This window comes from Arvicanthis niloticus, chromosome 2, assembly GCF_011762505.2.
Source record: "Arvicanthis niloticus isolate mArvNil1 chromosome 2, mArvNil1.pat.X, whole genome shotgun sequence".
Classification (NCBI taxonomy): domain Eukaryota; kingdom Metazoa; phylum Chordata; class Mammalia; order Rodentia; family Muridae; genus Arvicanthis; species Arvicanthis niloticus.
This window is the reverse complement of record NC_047659.1, coordinates 65,062,362-65,079,221: the sequence shown is the minus strand read 5'-3', so window position 1 is coordinate 65,079,221 and position 16,860 is coordinate 65,062,362. Positions and strand designations below refer to the sequence as shown.

Below are 16,860 nucleotides of genomic sequence, written 5' to 3'. Positions count from 1 at the left end.
TTACCATTAGTGATTCTAAAAGAAATTGCTGGCTCACAGATATTAGGAACAGAGATGATGATCTGGTGATCCCCAGCAAGACGTCGGGAGTCTAGACTTCTGTTCTAAGAAATGCCAGAGGCCAGACAAAGCCAGGCCTGAGCACCATGAAGCCCAAGTATACTGTTCATGTACATTATGCCACTATGATGCTCCCTAAAAGCACACCGTTGAGGTTGCCAGCCCCTCCCTTTTCAAGGGTTCTGTTGTCCCAAGAAGCTAATCTATCCAACTCACCAAGGGAGCAGGGATGACTGTCTGGCTCATCGGGACAGGCACACACAAAGTCAGAGGCTCTGGCAAAGCAGAGGTGGGTACAGCCACCATTGTTCACACCACAGGCATTGGTTCCTGGAGGCAAAGCAGATGTGTCTGGTCTAAGACAGAATAGGGTCTCCCAGTCTCACACTTCTTAAAAGGGAGGAAATCCAGGGCTATCTCACTCCCAGGACAATAGGGCAGGAAGGGATGATCACAAAGGACCAAAGGTCTAAAAACGTGAAACAGGAGCCCAAAGGTTTTCTTGTGGCTCTAATTATGTTGGCCACTAACATCCCTTGGGATGACCAGAGCCAGTCCCATCATCTGTGAGGAAAGGGGCTCAGTTCCTAAGGGCCCACCTGTCTGCCGCTGAGGGGACACCACGATGATATCCATCAGTCCCTCCACATTGGCCAGCACTGTCTCCTTGTTGCGGCCTGAGTACTTGTCGACACGCTGGATGGATTTGGTCTGCCAGTCTGTCCAGTAGATCCACCTGTCCTGCTGCTCGGTAAGGAATCCAAAAGAAGAAGTCTTCAGCAGTCAGACCCCAGTGCCACTTCTGTGCCTCAGTGTGTGCCATCCCACTGCTGAGATGCCTTCTGTGACTGACTTTCTAAATGAATGCTATGAACCCCCAGATATCACTCCAGGAAATCACTCCAGACTCATAGGGCACATCAATGAACTCCATGTTGTTCTGCACCATGCAGCTACTTCCAAATGCAGTTCTGACACCCAGTAGTAACTTGTTTGTATTTCTATCTGTTCCGCCCTACTTGGGCACTTGTTGTTATTTTGTTTGATTGATTGTTTATATTCTTTATTATTATTATTGAGCTCTCATATAGCCTAGACTGGTCTCGAATTTACTATGTAGTTGAGAGTGGTTCCGATTTCCTAATCCTCCTGTATCTACCTCCCAAATGCTAGGATTATAGACACACCTCACAATGTCTAGCTTTTTTTTTTTTTTTTTATTTTGAAACAGTCTTGCTATGTAATATGTAGCCCAGGTTAGCCTCACACTCAATAACCTATTGTCTCTTCCTCTCAAGTGCTAGAGTTACAGCCATATGCCTCCGGTGGCTGGGACACACTACAGATTTTTTTTCCCCTCTTTTGTGGGAGAGGTTGCAAGGGCGGAGGGCAGTATAAAGAGATGGGGAGACGAGTGGGATCGGGGTGCATGAAGTGAAATTCACAAAGAACCAATAAAGTTTTTAAAAATTAAAAATTTAAATGAATAATAATAAAAAAAAATGAATGTGCGGACTGGAGAGATGGCTCAGTTGTTAAGAGCACTAGCTGCTCTTCAAATTCCAGCAACCACATGGTAACTCATAGCTATCTGTAAGTGGGGTCTGCTGCCCTCTTCTGGTGGGTCTGAAGACAGCTACAGTGTATTCATAGACATAAAAATAAGTAAATATTAAAAAAAAAAAAAAAAAAAAAAAAAAAAAAAAAAAAAAAGAATGTGCTTGGTTCATCTGCAAGTCTGTAGCACCTACAGTCAGACCTTAGTCAAATGAGCGAATAGCTCACTACCCAGCAAATTGGAGTCCAGAAGTTCATTTCAGCCTTTGCTGTATGGGTCTTTTTGTTCAAAATCCTGACTGAAACCCTCTGCTTATTTACATGGACAGCTTCCTAATAATGCACTGGAAGTGACATTCTCAGCTAAGGGTGAGAGGGGAAATGCAAGTCTTCCTCCTCAGTGGTAAAATGTTAGAAATTCTGGAAGACATTTGTAGATTGAGAAAATATATCCAGTGTTAGCCTATTGCCAGGTAAGTTCAGACAAAGCCTTTTGGTGGGTAAGCATCAAATACACAGTACAGGGTTGGGGGTATAGTTTTGTGGCAGAGTGCTACAGGTACAATCTCCAGCATAAAAAAAAAAAAAAAAAGATGATGTTTGTCAAGCATGGAGAACTTTTAAGTGTTTAGACTCAGTGTTCATTATATTATCCCAAATTCTTTTTTTATCCTTTTCTTTCCTCTCTCTCTCTCTCTCTCTCTCTCTCTCTCTCTCTCTCTCTCTTTCTCTCTCTCTCTCTCTCGATGGCCTCGTATAGCCCAGGCTAGTATCAAACTAGCTATGTAGTTGAGGATAACCTTGAATCCTGCTGCCTGTCCCTTCTGATTGCTGGAAATACACCCATATGCCACCACATAGATCCCTTAGGTTACCTGTTGTGTGGAACTATCCGAAATAAGGCTAAGAACAGTTGAACTAGTTACATGTGATAGGTAGTTAATCTGTTTTGATTTGAGACAGAGTCTTATTAAGGATTCTCTGGTAGCACAGACCAGCTTGGCTTTGAACTCAGAGATCCATAAGCCACCTCGCCCGACTTGACGGTTAATTGTGATTGTTAAGCTGATGGGATTTAGATCATCATGGAAACAAACTTCAAGGCATGCCAGCGAGGTTGCTAGAGTAAGTTAATTAAGGTGGGAAGACTCACTCTAAATGTGAGCAGACTGGGGTCTTGGGCTGGATAAAAGGAGAGAGGTAGCTAGGTACAGTTCCCACCAACGTCTGTCTCTCGACTGCAGGTACACTATGACTGGCTGCCTCCTGCTCCTGCCATCATGTCTTCCCTGTTATGATGGACTGAATCTTTGAACTGTGAGCCAGAATTAACATGGGTGCCAGGGCCTGCGCATCTAGCTAGTTGGAGCCCCGGTCAGAGCCAAGGAGCCGGGAACAAGCCGGACTGGGCGCCGTTTTCTAAATATTACCCCTACAAAACTTTCTTAATTTGCTCTTGTCAGTAAGCAATTAATACAATGCATCTAGTGTTTACAGAGTGTCACGTCCCAGGCTGACACTAGTGCATACTTCAAGTGGATGCTATTATTAAACCAACTTGTTGTATAGGTAACTACAGCCTACAGAGGTTCTGTGTCCTGTTATTTACCAAGCTAGGCTTCAGGCTCATTGTGAAGGCATGCAAACACTTACCAAATAGTTGGCCACCTTAAACCTCTTGCCTTTAGCCATTCTGACCAACTTTGACTAAGCGAGCTAAAAGCACAGCAGTAGATTCAAAAGTAGAGGAACTTATCAAAATTCCATGTTCCTGGGCTCGGTCATCACAAAGCAACTTCTCTATAGCCAGGGCCCTGGCACTTATGTTCTAACAAGCTCCACAGATAATTCTGTGCACCTCTGTTTGAGAGCCAGGCCTACAAATTATAGAACTTGGAAGTGCTGAGCCAGGATAGCAGAGTACCTAGTGGCTTAGAATCCCCAGGAAACACCCTAGTCAGGGAGGTCTAGTTACCTCTCTCCTGAGCCAGTACCTGTGTGAGGGCAAAGGGGTGGGACACGTGGCTGACCAAGACCTGCCTCAGCTTCCCATTGAGGTCAGCACTCTCGATCCGGTCCAGATGTGCATCTACCCAGTAGATCCTGCCAAGAGAAAGAGAAGGGAAACAGATGGCTCTTCCCCATAAGGAACCATCCCTGAGCTGAACTGGCAGGGGCCGTGCAGTCAGGAAACACTCCTGATGAGGGGACACCATGAGCCCTACAGCTAAAGAATGAAATGTAACTCATAAGCAGGGAGGTGGAGCTGCTCTGTGGAGACACAGAGAATCTGAGACCACCCACAACCTTTTCCTTCGCAACTTGATCACCTTTTGGATCCTATCCAGAATCCAAGCCCAAATCTAGAGGAGAAATTGTCAATCCCAGCAACTATTGCTTCCGCAGGTAACCTTCAAATCTAAGACCCTAAATGATGTGGAAAATAGGACACAAATGGCCCTCAGAATTTGTAACCCAAGGAGACCAAAGCCAGCTGAAGGCCCAGGGCTAGATTCAGCAAGCCCCATGCTGACTTACCCTTCTCATTGTTTTCCTTATCTGTCCAGGGGTTTCTCATCTTTTCCCCCATGTCAGTTTCTGTCCTCTCCTTGGCCCACCCTCCATTTCCAGGAGGCTGTTTGGGACAGGGTCCTCACCTGCGGGTATCGTAGTCCAAGGTAAGGCCATTGGGCCAACCTAAGTCTGTGTTGATGAGGACCTTCCTCTCAGAACCATCCAGGTTTGCCCGTTCAATCTTGGCAATGTGGCCCCAGTCTGTCCAGAAGAGGTACCTAAGGTACAACAGCGCCACTGTCACAAAGCATGAGGAGATGGTGCAAGGAAGTTGGCAGAATATAGTGCCCACACCAATCCATTAATCCGTAAACCTTCTGGGAGCTGCTTTTCTACCACTCCCTTCTAGCCCGGATCTCTTTCCTGTTAGACGTGAACTTACCCCTTTCTAGGGAAAACAGCAATGGCCCGGGGCTCGTCTAGACTGTTGTTGATCAGCACTTTGCGACTGGAACCATCTAGCCGAGATGCTTCAATGGTATTTCGGCCCGTATCTGTCCAGTACAGGTTTCTGGCAACCCAGTCCACTGCCAGCCCATCAGTGGTCTTCAGCCCATGCCCAATAACAGTCTCCATATTGCTGCCATTCAGGTCTGCTCTCCTTGGGGACAATGCAGGGTTGTTTGAGTAACCAGACTAACCAGAAATTATACCCTGAATCTCACTATAAGTTCTATAGAGACAGACACAGTGTGTTCCTCAGTACCCGGTATGGTAGGTGCCCAATACAGGCAGAATGAATGAGAGTGAATTCTTAAGAGTGTTTCCTGCAAAGTGAAAGTAGTAGAGGTTTGGATGCAAGTCTTGCCATAGGACAAATTAAATTATTCGTAATGTATCCTGTGAGGACACAAGGATTGCTACCTGGGGTGACTCTGAGACAGGTAGATTGTGGCTGAGAGTGTAGTTCAGTGGTAGAACACTGGCCCTGTTTAGTCTCTAGAACAAAGCAAAGTAAAAATTCAAAGGAAAGGTTTGCTAAAACCAATCTGTGCTTTTAAACAGAGACTAATGCATCAGGGATAAGGAACATATTGTAGTCACCTGGGGGATTTCTCTAAATTGTACACACCACATGAGATCTGAATACACCCTCAGGAGAACAGAGGCAAAGATTTCTATATGCGAACTAAGCACTTCTGTCATGGTGAGTTTCTTGTAGTGGCATGACATCATATTCTTGAGTTGTGTTGAAATAAGAAATATAAAGAACAATAAAAATAATAGCAAAAAAAGTCACTCAAAATATCCTGGTAAAGCAGTATAAAACTTAATGTTGGGCTAAGGTCTCTATACTGCAATATAGATTCCAACTTTTCACCAGCCTGCCCCCTTCAGGCAGTGCTGAGACTCAAGCCTAGTGTTTTGTGCATACTTCACAAGCACTCTAAGCTGCATCCTGCTTATTGCTTTTGAGACAGGAGGTTGCTACATTGTCCAGGCTGATCTTCAACTCACTGCCCTCCTGCCTTGGCCTCTGAGTGCTGAGATTATAGGTGGGGAACCACCATAACCAGCTCGGCTTTTATTTTTTTTGAGACGGGACCTTGTCCACGTTGGCCTCTAACTAGCGATCTTCCAATCTCAGGCCCCTGAGTAGCTTTACAGTCACCAAACCAGCAAACGAGCAATGAAAGCATGAGCCACTGTGACATGCTCAGAAATCTAACTCCACGTCTGAATGGCCAAGCTGTCCAGTCCGCTTATTTGTCAACAGAGAATGTAATCTCACACATGCTGCTCAGGGTCAGGTCTATGTCCCCCTGGCTGGTTCCAGTGCCACTCATACCTGATAACATCCAGGAACACATCTGTGTAATAGACCTTTCCATCCACACTGTCATAGTCTAAGGAGATGACATTGTTGAGCCCAGGAACAGGAACATGCACGTCTGTGTGGTCATCGGTGTCCAGTGAGATACGACGAATGGAGCCTCGGCTAGAGAAGAGCAGGTAGGTCTCTGGAGAAGGGTCACAGGTCTTCCCATCTCCCTTCAGCTGAATGCCAGTGGGGCAGGCACAGGAGAAACCAGAAGGCCGAGGTAAACAGAGGTGGGAGCAACCGCCATTTCTCGAGCCACACTTATTAAAACCTGGTAAGAGAAGAGCATCAAGCGTTCACACCCAGCCTGGGAGGCAAGAGCTTTCACACCCAGCCTGGGAGGCTAGTAGACTCTCATTAAAGGACCTCTTTGGAGGTAGCATCATAGACCTGTGGTGCCAGCCATACCTAGAGGGACAAAAAACTTATCCCGGAAGTGGAGCTCAGGAAGTCTCTCTGATTGTAAGTAACCCTGTGCCCTGGCTATATTCTGCTGTTGTGATAGCCTCAGAAATCCAGGGGCCCTGACTCAAGAATCCTAAGATCTTCTTACCCAGTGGCTGTGCCCGGTCAACAGCTTGGATGTCCATGAGGCCTGGCAGGTTGGACCTCACAAGGATGACATTGCTGCCAGTATTCTTGTCGGCCCGGTGGATGCTACGGGTCTGCCAGTCGGTCCAGTAGATATAGGAGTCAAGTAGAGTGAGGCCATATGGGTGCTGGACTGGTGATACCAGTGTATGCCGATTGGCACCATTCAGGTCAGCCACCTCAATTCTCTGTGGAGGAGATTGTGGGGAGGTGGCTATTAGTTCACCGGGGGCCTTCACTGAAGATCCTGAATAGTTCTCTTCCATTTTCCCAGGCTTCTGGGAAGCCAGGGCAGGGCTCTCACCTCAGTATGGGCATCAGCCCACAGCAGTTGGGAGCTAGTCTTGTCCACGGTCAGTCCATTAGGCCACCCTAGGTTGTTGTTGATAAGCACTGTACGGTCTGACCCATCCATTCCCGAGCGCTCTAATTTGGCATTCTCCCCCCAGTCTGTCCAGTACATGAACCTGACGGACGAAGTCAAGCAGCTGGTTAATCTAATCGATCCGAGAGTCTGCGAATACCTGCAGTATGTTGAACATACTGTGCATTCCTACGGTACGTCACTTTATACATACATTATCGCATCTCGCAAGGGTGGGTGACAAGGTGTGCATTTTTACTGTCACCCTTGCTTGATGGGAGAAAGCTGATAAGGGTCACAGATTTTAAACATTAGATCCAAAGTGAGGAAGCTAATACACATGAAAGAATTTAAATCTTGGTCTCTCTGTGTGTGCCCTTGTGTATGCAGGTACATGCCCGTGTGTGTGCACGTGAGGCTTGAGGCCAGAGGTGGATGGTCCTCACTCACTTTTTCTTTTTATTTTTATTTTATTTTTTGACATAGGATCTTTCAATGATCCTAGAGCCCACTGGTTCAGCAAGCCTTGCTGGCTAGCAAGCTCCAGGGCTCCTCCTGTTTCTGCCTCTCCAGTACTAAATCATAGGCACATATCACTGTACCTTTTTATCTGGGTACTGGGACCAAACTCAGGTCTTCATGCTTGTGTAGCAAGCACTTTACTAAGTGATGGATCCCCCAGTCCTTGAATCCTGTCTACTGACAGCAAGGCTCATGCTTTAAAGCTGTACATTACGCTGACACAATGAAAGAAGCTGCAAGGGAGTGGAACAGTCCAGGGTCAGAGATTAGTCTCTGTGACCTCCAGAGTTCACAGTGCTCCTGTAACACATTTCCCACTGTGCGCCTTCACCTATCCACTTAGCTTGGTCCACTCAGCTACCCAGAGTGATAAAGCCAGCTCTCACCCCATTTCATGGTATAGTACAATGGCCCGGGGACTGTCAAGGTTCTGCCACACCAACACTTTCCGCATAGACCCATCCAGGTTGCCAACTTCAATCCGATTCGTTCCTGTGTCTGTCCAATACACTTTCCGACCGATGGCATCCACTGCAAGCCCATCTGTGGTCTGCAGACCTGCAGGATGTCGGAAGAGCACATTGACTCCTGCCTTAAGGCAGATGGAATATTTCCCAGTTCTTCAGCCAAACAGGTGGCCCTCGGGTTGGGAGGAAGGCTCACCTGTGGTGATGATGTCCTCATGCTGTGAGCCATCCAGGCTGGCACGGCTGATCCTGTGCAGTGTGCTGTCAGACCAGTACACTTTTCCTGAGAGGGAAGGCTTGACTCAACCCAGGTCCTGCCTGCCCACAGCGGCACCCACAACTGATTCAGAGCCTGAGACACCAGGGCAGTCAGAGCCCTAGAGACCCTAACAGGGGAAATGGATGCAGGTGGAGGGGTTCATAGCAGGGCGGCTCTTGGCAAAGACAAGCAAGAACAGAAGGCAAAGGTGGAGGAAGAAAGGACAGTGATGGCTTTTGATTGGGCACAGAACTATAGATGAGAACAAGAGTCACACAGACCTTCCAGCGGGTCCACTCCAATGGCAATGGTGTTCTTCATGGTCATGTTAATGGGTACCACCACATCAGCAAAGTAAGGGATGTCCAAGGAGACCATGCGAACATCAATCCTCCTGGCGAAGATGAGGAAACTGTTCATGCCTGCCCAGGTGGAGAGAGAAGGAGGGAGGACAGTCACTCTAGCAGAGACACTAAGAAGATTTGGAGGCAAGCAGACTGAAGCCCAAGGCCTGATACTATTATTGGCTTAGTGGTATGAGCCTAGGCAAATTGCTGAAATTAGTTAAGCCTGTTCTGTACAATGGGGATAATAAAAGGACAAGTACAAGAACGAAAAGAAATTGTGTACATACATAAAACACTGAACATTAGGCTTCACACGTATGTATAAACGGTGCTTCCTTTTTGGGTATTAGGAGAGCTTGAAAAGGGGCTTCATATGACCTAGGCTGGCCTTGACCTCACTTGTGGATGAGGAGAGTCTTCAACTCCTAATTCTCCCAAGTGCTGGGATTACAGTTGTGCACCACCCTGCCTGGCTCACCTCTTCATTTATTCTATGGAAGGAGGCGTGACAAGATGACTCAGTGGGTGAAAGTGTTTGCTACCAGCCTGATGGCCTGAATTCAGTCTCCAGGACCCATATGATGGAAGGAGAAAACAGACTACTTCATGCTATCCTCTGACAGACAGACAGACAGACAGACACACACACACACACACACACACACACACACACACACACACACACCGCTTAAGAAAAGGAATAAAGGGTCTCAAAAAAGCTTCATTCACCAGCCGAGAGGCATTCAGATTCTTTACGAGGTTAGAGTCCAAACCTTCCATACAGTAGCCCTAGGAGATACCTTGATCCCTAACACCAGAGTAGACAGGCCCTACTTCTGGGATCCTCCCATGAGAATGACACACAGATCTTGTGCTTACAAAAGTGGCACATTTAAGGAAGAGAGGGTTCCCACGCATTGTAGATAGGACACATGTTTACATTTGTTTTACCAAGTTTCTACAAAGGAGTGTCCTGTTCTAAACAAATTATCATTGTATCTTTGCAACAGGTGAGACTATTGAGACAGGACACTCTCTCTAATATCCAAGACGACCATGAGAAACAATGGGACCTGGTCTCCATCCTGCCTACCTGCTCCTTCCCCTAAAAGCCCTCACTCTTCCACGAATTCTCTGACCATATCAGAGGATTCCTGCAGTGGAGGGACAGCCCCTTTCCACCCAAACAGGCCCTGCTTTGACTCACCGGGTGAGCATGTCTTGCCATCAAGCCGCAGGTTGATACCTGTGGGGCAGGTACAGCTGAAGCCGTTTGGATTTGGGGACCTGAGACACAAATGGCTGCAGCCACCATTCTCCACAGCACACGGTGTTGTCACTGTATAGGGAGGGGGAGCTGTCAATGGGTGGGGCGGCTAGGGAATAAAAAACTGAAGAAGCCGGCAGCTGTTGATGGCTTACCTGGAGGCCTCTGGCGGTGGAAGACATGGATGTCCATAAGATTCTCCAGGTTCTCCTGCAGTGTCTCCCGGTCTAGCCCAGTCAGCCGGTCAGCACTTTGTATACTTTTGGTCTGCCAGTCAGTCCAATAGATGCGCTGTCCATATAGAGTCAGCCCGAAAGGGTGGGGGAGTTGACTTCCAATTAGTACCTGGAAGGCCCCAACACTTGTATCATGAAATAGTTAAGGGATCAGGCAAGATAGGCAACTTCCTATGAGGTGCAACTTGTCTCTTTCACCTCGTGTCTGCCAGAGTGTGTTAACGCCTATCTAAGTGCTGTGTGAAAATGTCATTTACATGTCTCCACTGTGTCTCAGCTCAAATCACAAAAGGAAAATTAGCAACTTTATAGTGGATACTACCTTGACCAAGCAATCAAAATAAATACCATAAGAAAGAGATTTTTCTGTTTTGAAAATGGAAAGACTGGCCAGCAAGATGGTTCAGTGGGTAAAGGTGCTTGCCACCAAATATAGTGACCTGAGTTCAATCTCTGGACTTCACGTGGTGGAAGGAGAGAATCGGCTCCTACAGACTGTCTTCTGACCTCCACACATGCGCTGTAGTGCACACAAACTAAGTAGACAGTTTTGTTTGAAATAGAAAGGTTAAGAAAGTCTGAGGAAGAAACAGGATTAGAGGATAAAGAGACAATGACCATGAGCTGGGCATGTCGGCACAGGCCTGTAGTCCCAGAATGGAGAAGGGTCAGAGTCCCAGAATGGGCTACATAGCAAGGCCCTGTCATAGCAAGACCCTAGGGAGGCTGGGGTGGGGGTGGGGTCACTCAATGCAATGAGTGATTCTGAATTAGATATTGGAGTAAAAGAGAAAAAAATTAAAATTATTAAAAGGCATTACTGAAGAAACTCGAAGTGAACGTAAAGAGTATGGATTGCACAGTAATATTATGTCAACACTGGTTTTTTGTTTGTTCTTCAGTGTGTGTGATATCTATATGGGTACACACCATGTTCCTGTGTGAAAGTCAGAGGAGAGCCTCATGTGTATGTCTTCGCTTCCACCAGGGTCTCACGTTGTTTATCTGCTGTGTATGCCAACATAGCAGGCTTATGAGCTTCTGGGATTCATTTGTCTCTGCCTCCCATCTTCCCTTGGGAGTCCCAGGATAACAAGACACTCAAGCTACTCTGCACAGATTTTATGTGGACACCTGGATTTGAACTCGGGTCCTTATGTTTATATGGCTAATACTTTTACCTTCTGTGCTATCTCCAAGCTCAATTTTACCATATAAGGTTCATAAGAAATATGCGCTGGAAAAATTTTGGAACTATGGCAGAATGTTTCCAACTTAATCTCAGATGAGTCACAAAAATAACTGTGTGTGTGTAGGTTTATATTTGTGTATGTGTGTGTGTGTATGTATGTATGTATGTATGTATGTATGTATGTATGTATGTGGAGAGAGAGGAGGGAAGGAGGGAGGGAAGGAGAGAGAAAGGGAGAAAGAAAGAAAGAGAATGGTATGGGAAATGTGACAAAATATTATTCCTCTTATACTCTTGCAGTTTTCCTGAAAGTGGAAATTATAACAATATAAACATTGGCAAAGGGGAGGCAGCTCCATCATTGGTCAGGTGCGTGATAGGTGATTGCTTACCATCAGTTGCAACGGAGATTAGGAAAGCCTCTGTGTGTGTGTGTGTGTGTGTGTGTGTGTGTGTCCAGCCCGCAAGCCACCCTAGTAGGCTTGGATCATCAACCAGCAGCCAGCCCTGTGTCCCCTGGAGCCATTCTTAGAGAAATAGCACTTGTAACATACTGGTCCCATAACCTCTGGGTCCTCTAGCTCCTGTTAGCTGCCAGCCAGAGTGCTGTCCTGGAGGCTTCCAGAGCAGTGGAAGATGCTTTGGCGGCACCTTTACCTTCCTCTTGCTGCCATCCAGCCCTGCAAATTCAATAGTCTTCATGCCGGCATCAGCCCAGTACAGCCGCTGGGACCCATAGTCAATAGCTAATCCGTTCGGCCATGTCAGATTCGAAGAGATGATGACTTGTCTGCTGGAGGCATCCATGCCAGCTCGTTCAATCTTGGGGCTTGCACCCCAGTCAGTCCAATACATGTACCTGGAGATGAGCAAAGGGGTTCTTAGACCTCAGTTAGTATCCAGTGTCGGGTTTCAGTGTGCTTTACTGAGACTGCTTTGAAGCATATGTGAGGTCGAGGGGTCAATCCACAGCATGGAAGAGATACTGATGAGGATGCAGGGTCCTCAAAGGCTTTTAGGGGTTCTGCTGCAATCCAAGTCTGAACTCAGAGATGTTCCCAAAGGCCTTATATCTTCCATCACTATTGAAAGGTACCACAGAGTCTTGATAGATGAGCGGCCAAGGCTTAAAGAGTATGTGACAGAGGAGGCCGCCTTGGGAGTGAAGAAAGAAGTGGGAGACTGAACTCGGTGTGTACTAACTACCACACCCAGTAAACATGCTCTCTTGACTACACGGATTAAATAATTCTGACATGCAAGCTCACAAAATTCTATGTAGCTGTGAAGAAGAGCAAGGCAGGACTATATACTCCAGTGAGGAAGCTGTGAAGGATATTTAGCCAAACTGAAGTGTAGCTTTTGGGGAGGGGGGGGTTGTTTGGTTTGGTTTTTGAGATAAGATCTCATATAGCCCAGGCTAGTCTTGAACTTGTCAAGTAGCCAAGGATAACCTTGCATTCCTGATCCTCTTGCTTCCACCTCTCACGTGCTAGGATTACAGGTACTTATCTGGTTCCAAAATGATGTCACTTTTATAAAACCCAAGCTGCCACTGCCACAGCCATCGCCACCACCACCACCAATATTTGTGGGCATTTAGAGCAAAATATATTTCAGAAAATATGTCCTAAAGTGTTAACAATGATTACGCTGAAGGTAAGAGTTTTGCTTTCTACAAATTTAATATTCTTCAATAATGAAATTGCTTTTATAAGCGAACAACAATAAAAAATAGCTTTTAAAAGAAAATTAAAAACTAAAAAAGCTTCTCTTGCCAGAGAGGAGACAATGATTTCACCTCCTCTCTGCCCATAGCACATTCACAGATCTGGCTGGCCTTTCCCTAATCTCCAGATACCCGTCTTGTACCCGGTTCTGAGGGGAGTTGGGGCTCAGAAGGGACAGCACATACCCGCCCATGGGCTCTACCACAATGTCCCGAGGACGGTCAAGGTTCTCCCAGATGAGCACCGTCCGCATGCTGCCGTCCGTGTTAGCCACCTCGATTCGGTCTGTACCTACCAAGGGATAAGGGAAAAAAATTAACTCTGAGTTTGCTCATCCCTTCCCCCCCACCCCTGCCTAGCACAGAGCTCTGTATGCGCTAAACGCTTGACAAGGATTTTGTGGTGAACACACAATGGATATTTAGTGACTGAAACTATGAAAAAAAAAATTCAAGGCAGTGATTAGTCTCACTCCTCGGAACAGCACAAGTAGCTTAACCTAGGAAGCCCACTCCACCCTATGGTTCAAGGCGAGGATTCTCAGATCTCAGTGCACACAAAAATGAGAAGAGCTCGTTAAAATACAGATTCCTGTGGCTGGATTGAAGGCTCAGGGGTGCTTGCTGCTCCTGCAAGGGACCCGGGTTCAGTTCCCAGCACCCACATTGGGTGGCTCAAGACTGCCTGTAACTCCAGTTCCAGGGGATCTGACACCTTGTCTGGCTTCCATGGGCACCTGTACATATCTGGCCTACACACACACACTCAGGCACACACGTACACATAAACAGATCTTTAAAGATTCTTCCAATTAGCTCCTCAAGATTTTGAGTAAGTCGGGGGTCCAGGATTTAAATTTCTGACAACTTCCCAGGACATGCAGATGTTGTTGTTCTAGAAACACACCCTGAAGAACTCTAGTTTAGAGGTATTCCTTTTCTTCCCGACACCTCTACCCCACTAAGACTCACAGAAAAATGCCTATTTTGTCTGGACATTCATGGAAAAATAAAAACAGGTTATAAGCTGTCCAAGATGCCTCAAAACATTTACAAGCACCAAGTATAACACAAAAGAAGTTGCAATTTTGATAAGTACTAAAGACTCATAGGTATACTAAGAAGACTCAAGAAAGCCAGGCCATGGTTCCCTATACATACCTGCATCTGTCCAGTACAGCTTGTTGGTGACCCAATCAATTGCCAGGCCAGCAGGGCTCTCCAAACTGGTATCTACTACCACCTGGGCAGGAAGCAAAGCTGTATCACTCTCTGGACTCCTATTGCAACTCCGGAGCCCAAATTCCACCAACTGCAAGGAATGGGAAAACACTTCCCCTCCTGGAGGGACTGGATCCGTGCAGCCCTACCTCCTGTCCAGTTCCATCCCACTTGGCCCTGCTGATGGTATCAGTGCTGACATCTGTCCAGTACACGTGGTCATCCCGGGAGTCCCAGTCAAGGGCCACAGCACTGCGCACGTCAGCCAGTGGGATGACATCGTCGGACAGGTCCTCTGTGTCGAAGCTGATCCGACGGATGTCCATCCTTCGGGCAAAAAGCAGGAACTTGTCAAGACCTGATCAAAGGCCGAGAGGGGTCTCCTTTTAATGCTCTAAATCCAGTAACGGTGACAGACACAGATGCTCGCCTGTGTGACACCTGGTTCAATCACACTTCCTGGGACCTGCTGCCTGCCCTTTGCCCCCTACTCTTCATACTGCAGGTGTCCTGAAGCCCAGCCCAGCCCATCCTTGTGGGATTAGACTTTAGAGTCCAGTGGGAACAGAGTTTACCCCACTGCTTAGGTGTCTATCAGTTTCATTTGAACTGTTCTGAGTTCTCTTGAGCAGTTCCAGTGCTGTCACTGGGCCACTGCCCACTCCCAGTTTACTTCTGAGACTTTTATCCTACTTCAGATCTTCTGGGTTTTTTTTTTTTTTTTTTTTTTTTTTTTTCTTCCCTGAGATAGGGTCTTACTACATTGCCCAGGTTCTTTTCAAACTCCATCCTCCTGCCTCAGTCTCTTAAGTGCTGGGATTGGAGACATGCTACAGGGCTAAAGTTTCTGCTTCTATTCTATCGTCTGGAATGATCCTTCCATCTGCTGTTCTCTTCACAGATTAGCCAATGACTGCTTACTAAGCTCCTTCCTTGCCAGGCCCTGGGCTCTATGTTTAGAAAGGCTGAATGCCTCGTATAGACACACAATGTCGTTTTACTTGCCATGAAGAAAAATAAAATTATGAACCTCACAAGACAATGAATGGACCTGAAATGTATTACATTAAGTGAGGTGACCCAGACTCAAAAAGTTAAAACAAGAAAACATTCTTTTTCATATGTGGATCCTAACTGGCAATGTTAAACAAATGTGTAAGTGGCTATGAATGAGGGCATAGGCTATGAACTTAGATAGGAGATCACAAGGGGGAAATGCTGTTGAGAAAAGGGGAGAGTCAAAGGGCATGTGACCTCAGAGCAGAAAGGAGGCCAAGAGAAGTACAAGGGTATGAGGAGGGGGCGGGGTCTTGTGCAGGGGAATGGGCAAGAAGTCGGAAGGAGAAACAGCAAAACCAAATTTTGTTTGCAAAATACAATAATAGAGCCTAATTCTTTTGTATGCCAAAAAGAAAGAAAAAAAAAAGGAAAAAGAAAAAACAAGGTCAGGGCCTCACACCAATGCTCTGTGGTACATGTTATTCTTGCTCCCATTTTCAGAAGAGCATCTAAGGCTGACAGAAATCAGGGAACATGCTCAGGGTTCAATGGCTGTGGACCAGAAGTGGGCTCAGGCCTGCTCCAGAGGGAGCTTTGTCCACTGCTCTCCATAACAGCTTTTCTATCCTCTGGCCTCCTCTGGCTTGTCTGAATATTTTTCCCAGTACAGTTAGCCTTTGCTATGCGCAGGGAATTGTTTCTAAGAGCCCCATAGATACTCAATTCATAGACAGTCCAGGCCCTTATATAAAACAGGGTAGTATTTTCATATAGTATTTTCCTGTGTACTTATATGATCTAAGTTATCTCTGGATTACTTGTAATCTATATCTATATATCTAATGTAAGTTTGCTTGACACTAAGGATTGAATATGTAATATATTACCCAATATATTACATATTACATATTATACATATTCAATAATTAGAAAGAATAGAGTTATCCTTTCCCTTTTCAGAAATATGTATGCAACCCTTTAATCCCAGCACTTGGAAGGCAGAGGCAGCCAGTTCTCTAAATTCAAAACCAGCTTGGTCTACAGAGCAAGTTCTAAGACAGACAAGACTACACTTGTTCACAGGTTACAGAGAAATCCTATCTTGAAAAGCAGGAGTGTTTGCCTGCATGCATTTATGTGTGCCATGTGTGGGCCTCCAGCCCTTGAAGCCCAGAGAACGTCATCAGAGCCCCTGGAACCAGAGTTACAGGCGGTTGTGAACTGTGTGGGAAATGGAAACTGAATCTGGATTCTCTGAAAGAGCAGCTGAGCCATCTCTTCAGTGACTCTAATTTATTCCAGAGACAATAATGACTAAATCAGCTGATACAGCCCAACAAGATAGCTCACCTGCCACTACACCTAGCGATCTGAGTCCCGTCTCTGGGACTCACAGGATTAAAGAAGAAAACTCTCATAAGTTGTCCTCTGATCTCATATACACACACATCCATGCAGTGCAACTTTTTAAAGAGTAATACATCTTCAGTACAGCACAGTTTTAAAATTTCCACCCACAGTTGATTAAATCCACAGACAATAAAACACACAAATACGACAACCTATGTATTTGTCTATGCAGGAAGCAGTTTTCTGCCTAACTTTACCAAATCCCCCTTCTAAGCTTTACAAATCTTTGAGAGAGTGTGCCTG

At 46.1% G+C, this 16,860-nt stretch overlaps 1 protein-coding gene across 3 annotated transcripts in view; it reads right to left on the bottom strand.

Moving 5' to 3' along the window:
* The window catches only part of Lrp4 (LDL receptor related protein 4), a 51,384-nt gene that overhangs the window by 9,325 nt on the left and 25,199 nt on the right, over positions 1 to 16,860 (bottom strand). For all 3 annotated transcript variants that reach the window (XM_076929252.1, XM_076929250.1, XM_076929251.1), the window contains exons 17-33: positions 14,358 to 14,566; positions 14,149 to 14,230; positions 13,174 to 13,279; positions 11,916 to 12,117; positions 9,986 to 10,175; positions 9,771 to 9,902; positions 8,498 to 8,638; positions 8,154 to 8,240; positions 7,877 to 8,048; positions 6,909 to 7,071; positions 6,567 to 6,792; positions 5,981 to 6,284; positions 4,574 to 4,792; positions 4,275 to 4,409; positions 3,612 to 3,720; positions 660 to 804; positions 277 to 390 (exon numbers count right to left, since the gene is read on the bottom strand). In XM_076929252.1, the coding sequence (XP_076785367.1) occupies positions 277 to 390; positions 660 to 804; positions 3,612 to 3,720; positions 4,275 to 4,409; positions 4,574 to 4,792; positions 5,981 to 6,284; positions 6,567 to 6,792; positions 6,909 to 7,071; positions 7,877 to 8,048; positions 8,154 to 8,240; positions 8,498 to 8,638; positions 9,771 to 9,902; positions 9,986 to 10,175; positions 11,916 to 12,117; positions 13,174 to 13,279; positions 14,149 to 14,230; positions 14,358 to 14,566 (2,736 nt within the window). The remainder of the gene's footprint in view (positions 1 to 276; positions 391 to 659; positions 805 to 3,611; positions 3,721 to 4,274; positions 4,410 to 4,573; positions 4,793 to 5,980; positions 6,285 to 6,566; positions 6,793 to 6,908; positions 7,072 to 7,876; positions 8,049 to 8,153; positions 8,241 to 8,497; positions 8,639 to 9,770; positions 9,903 to 9,985; positions 10,176 to 11,915; positions 12,118 to 13,173; positions 13,280 to 14,148; positions 14,231 to 14,357; positions 14,567 to 16,860) is intronic.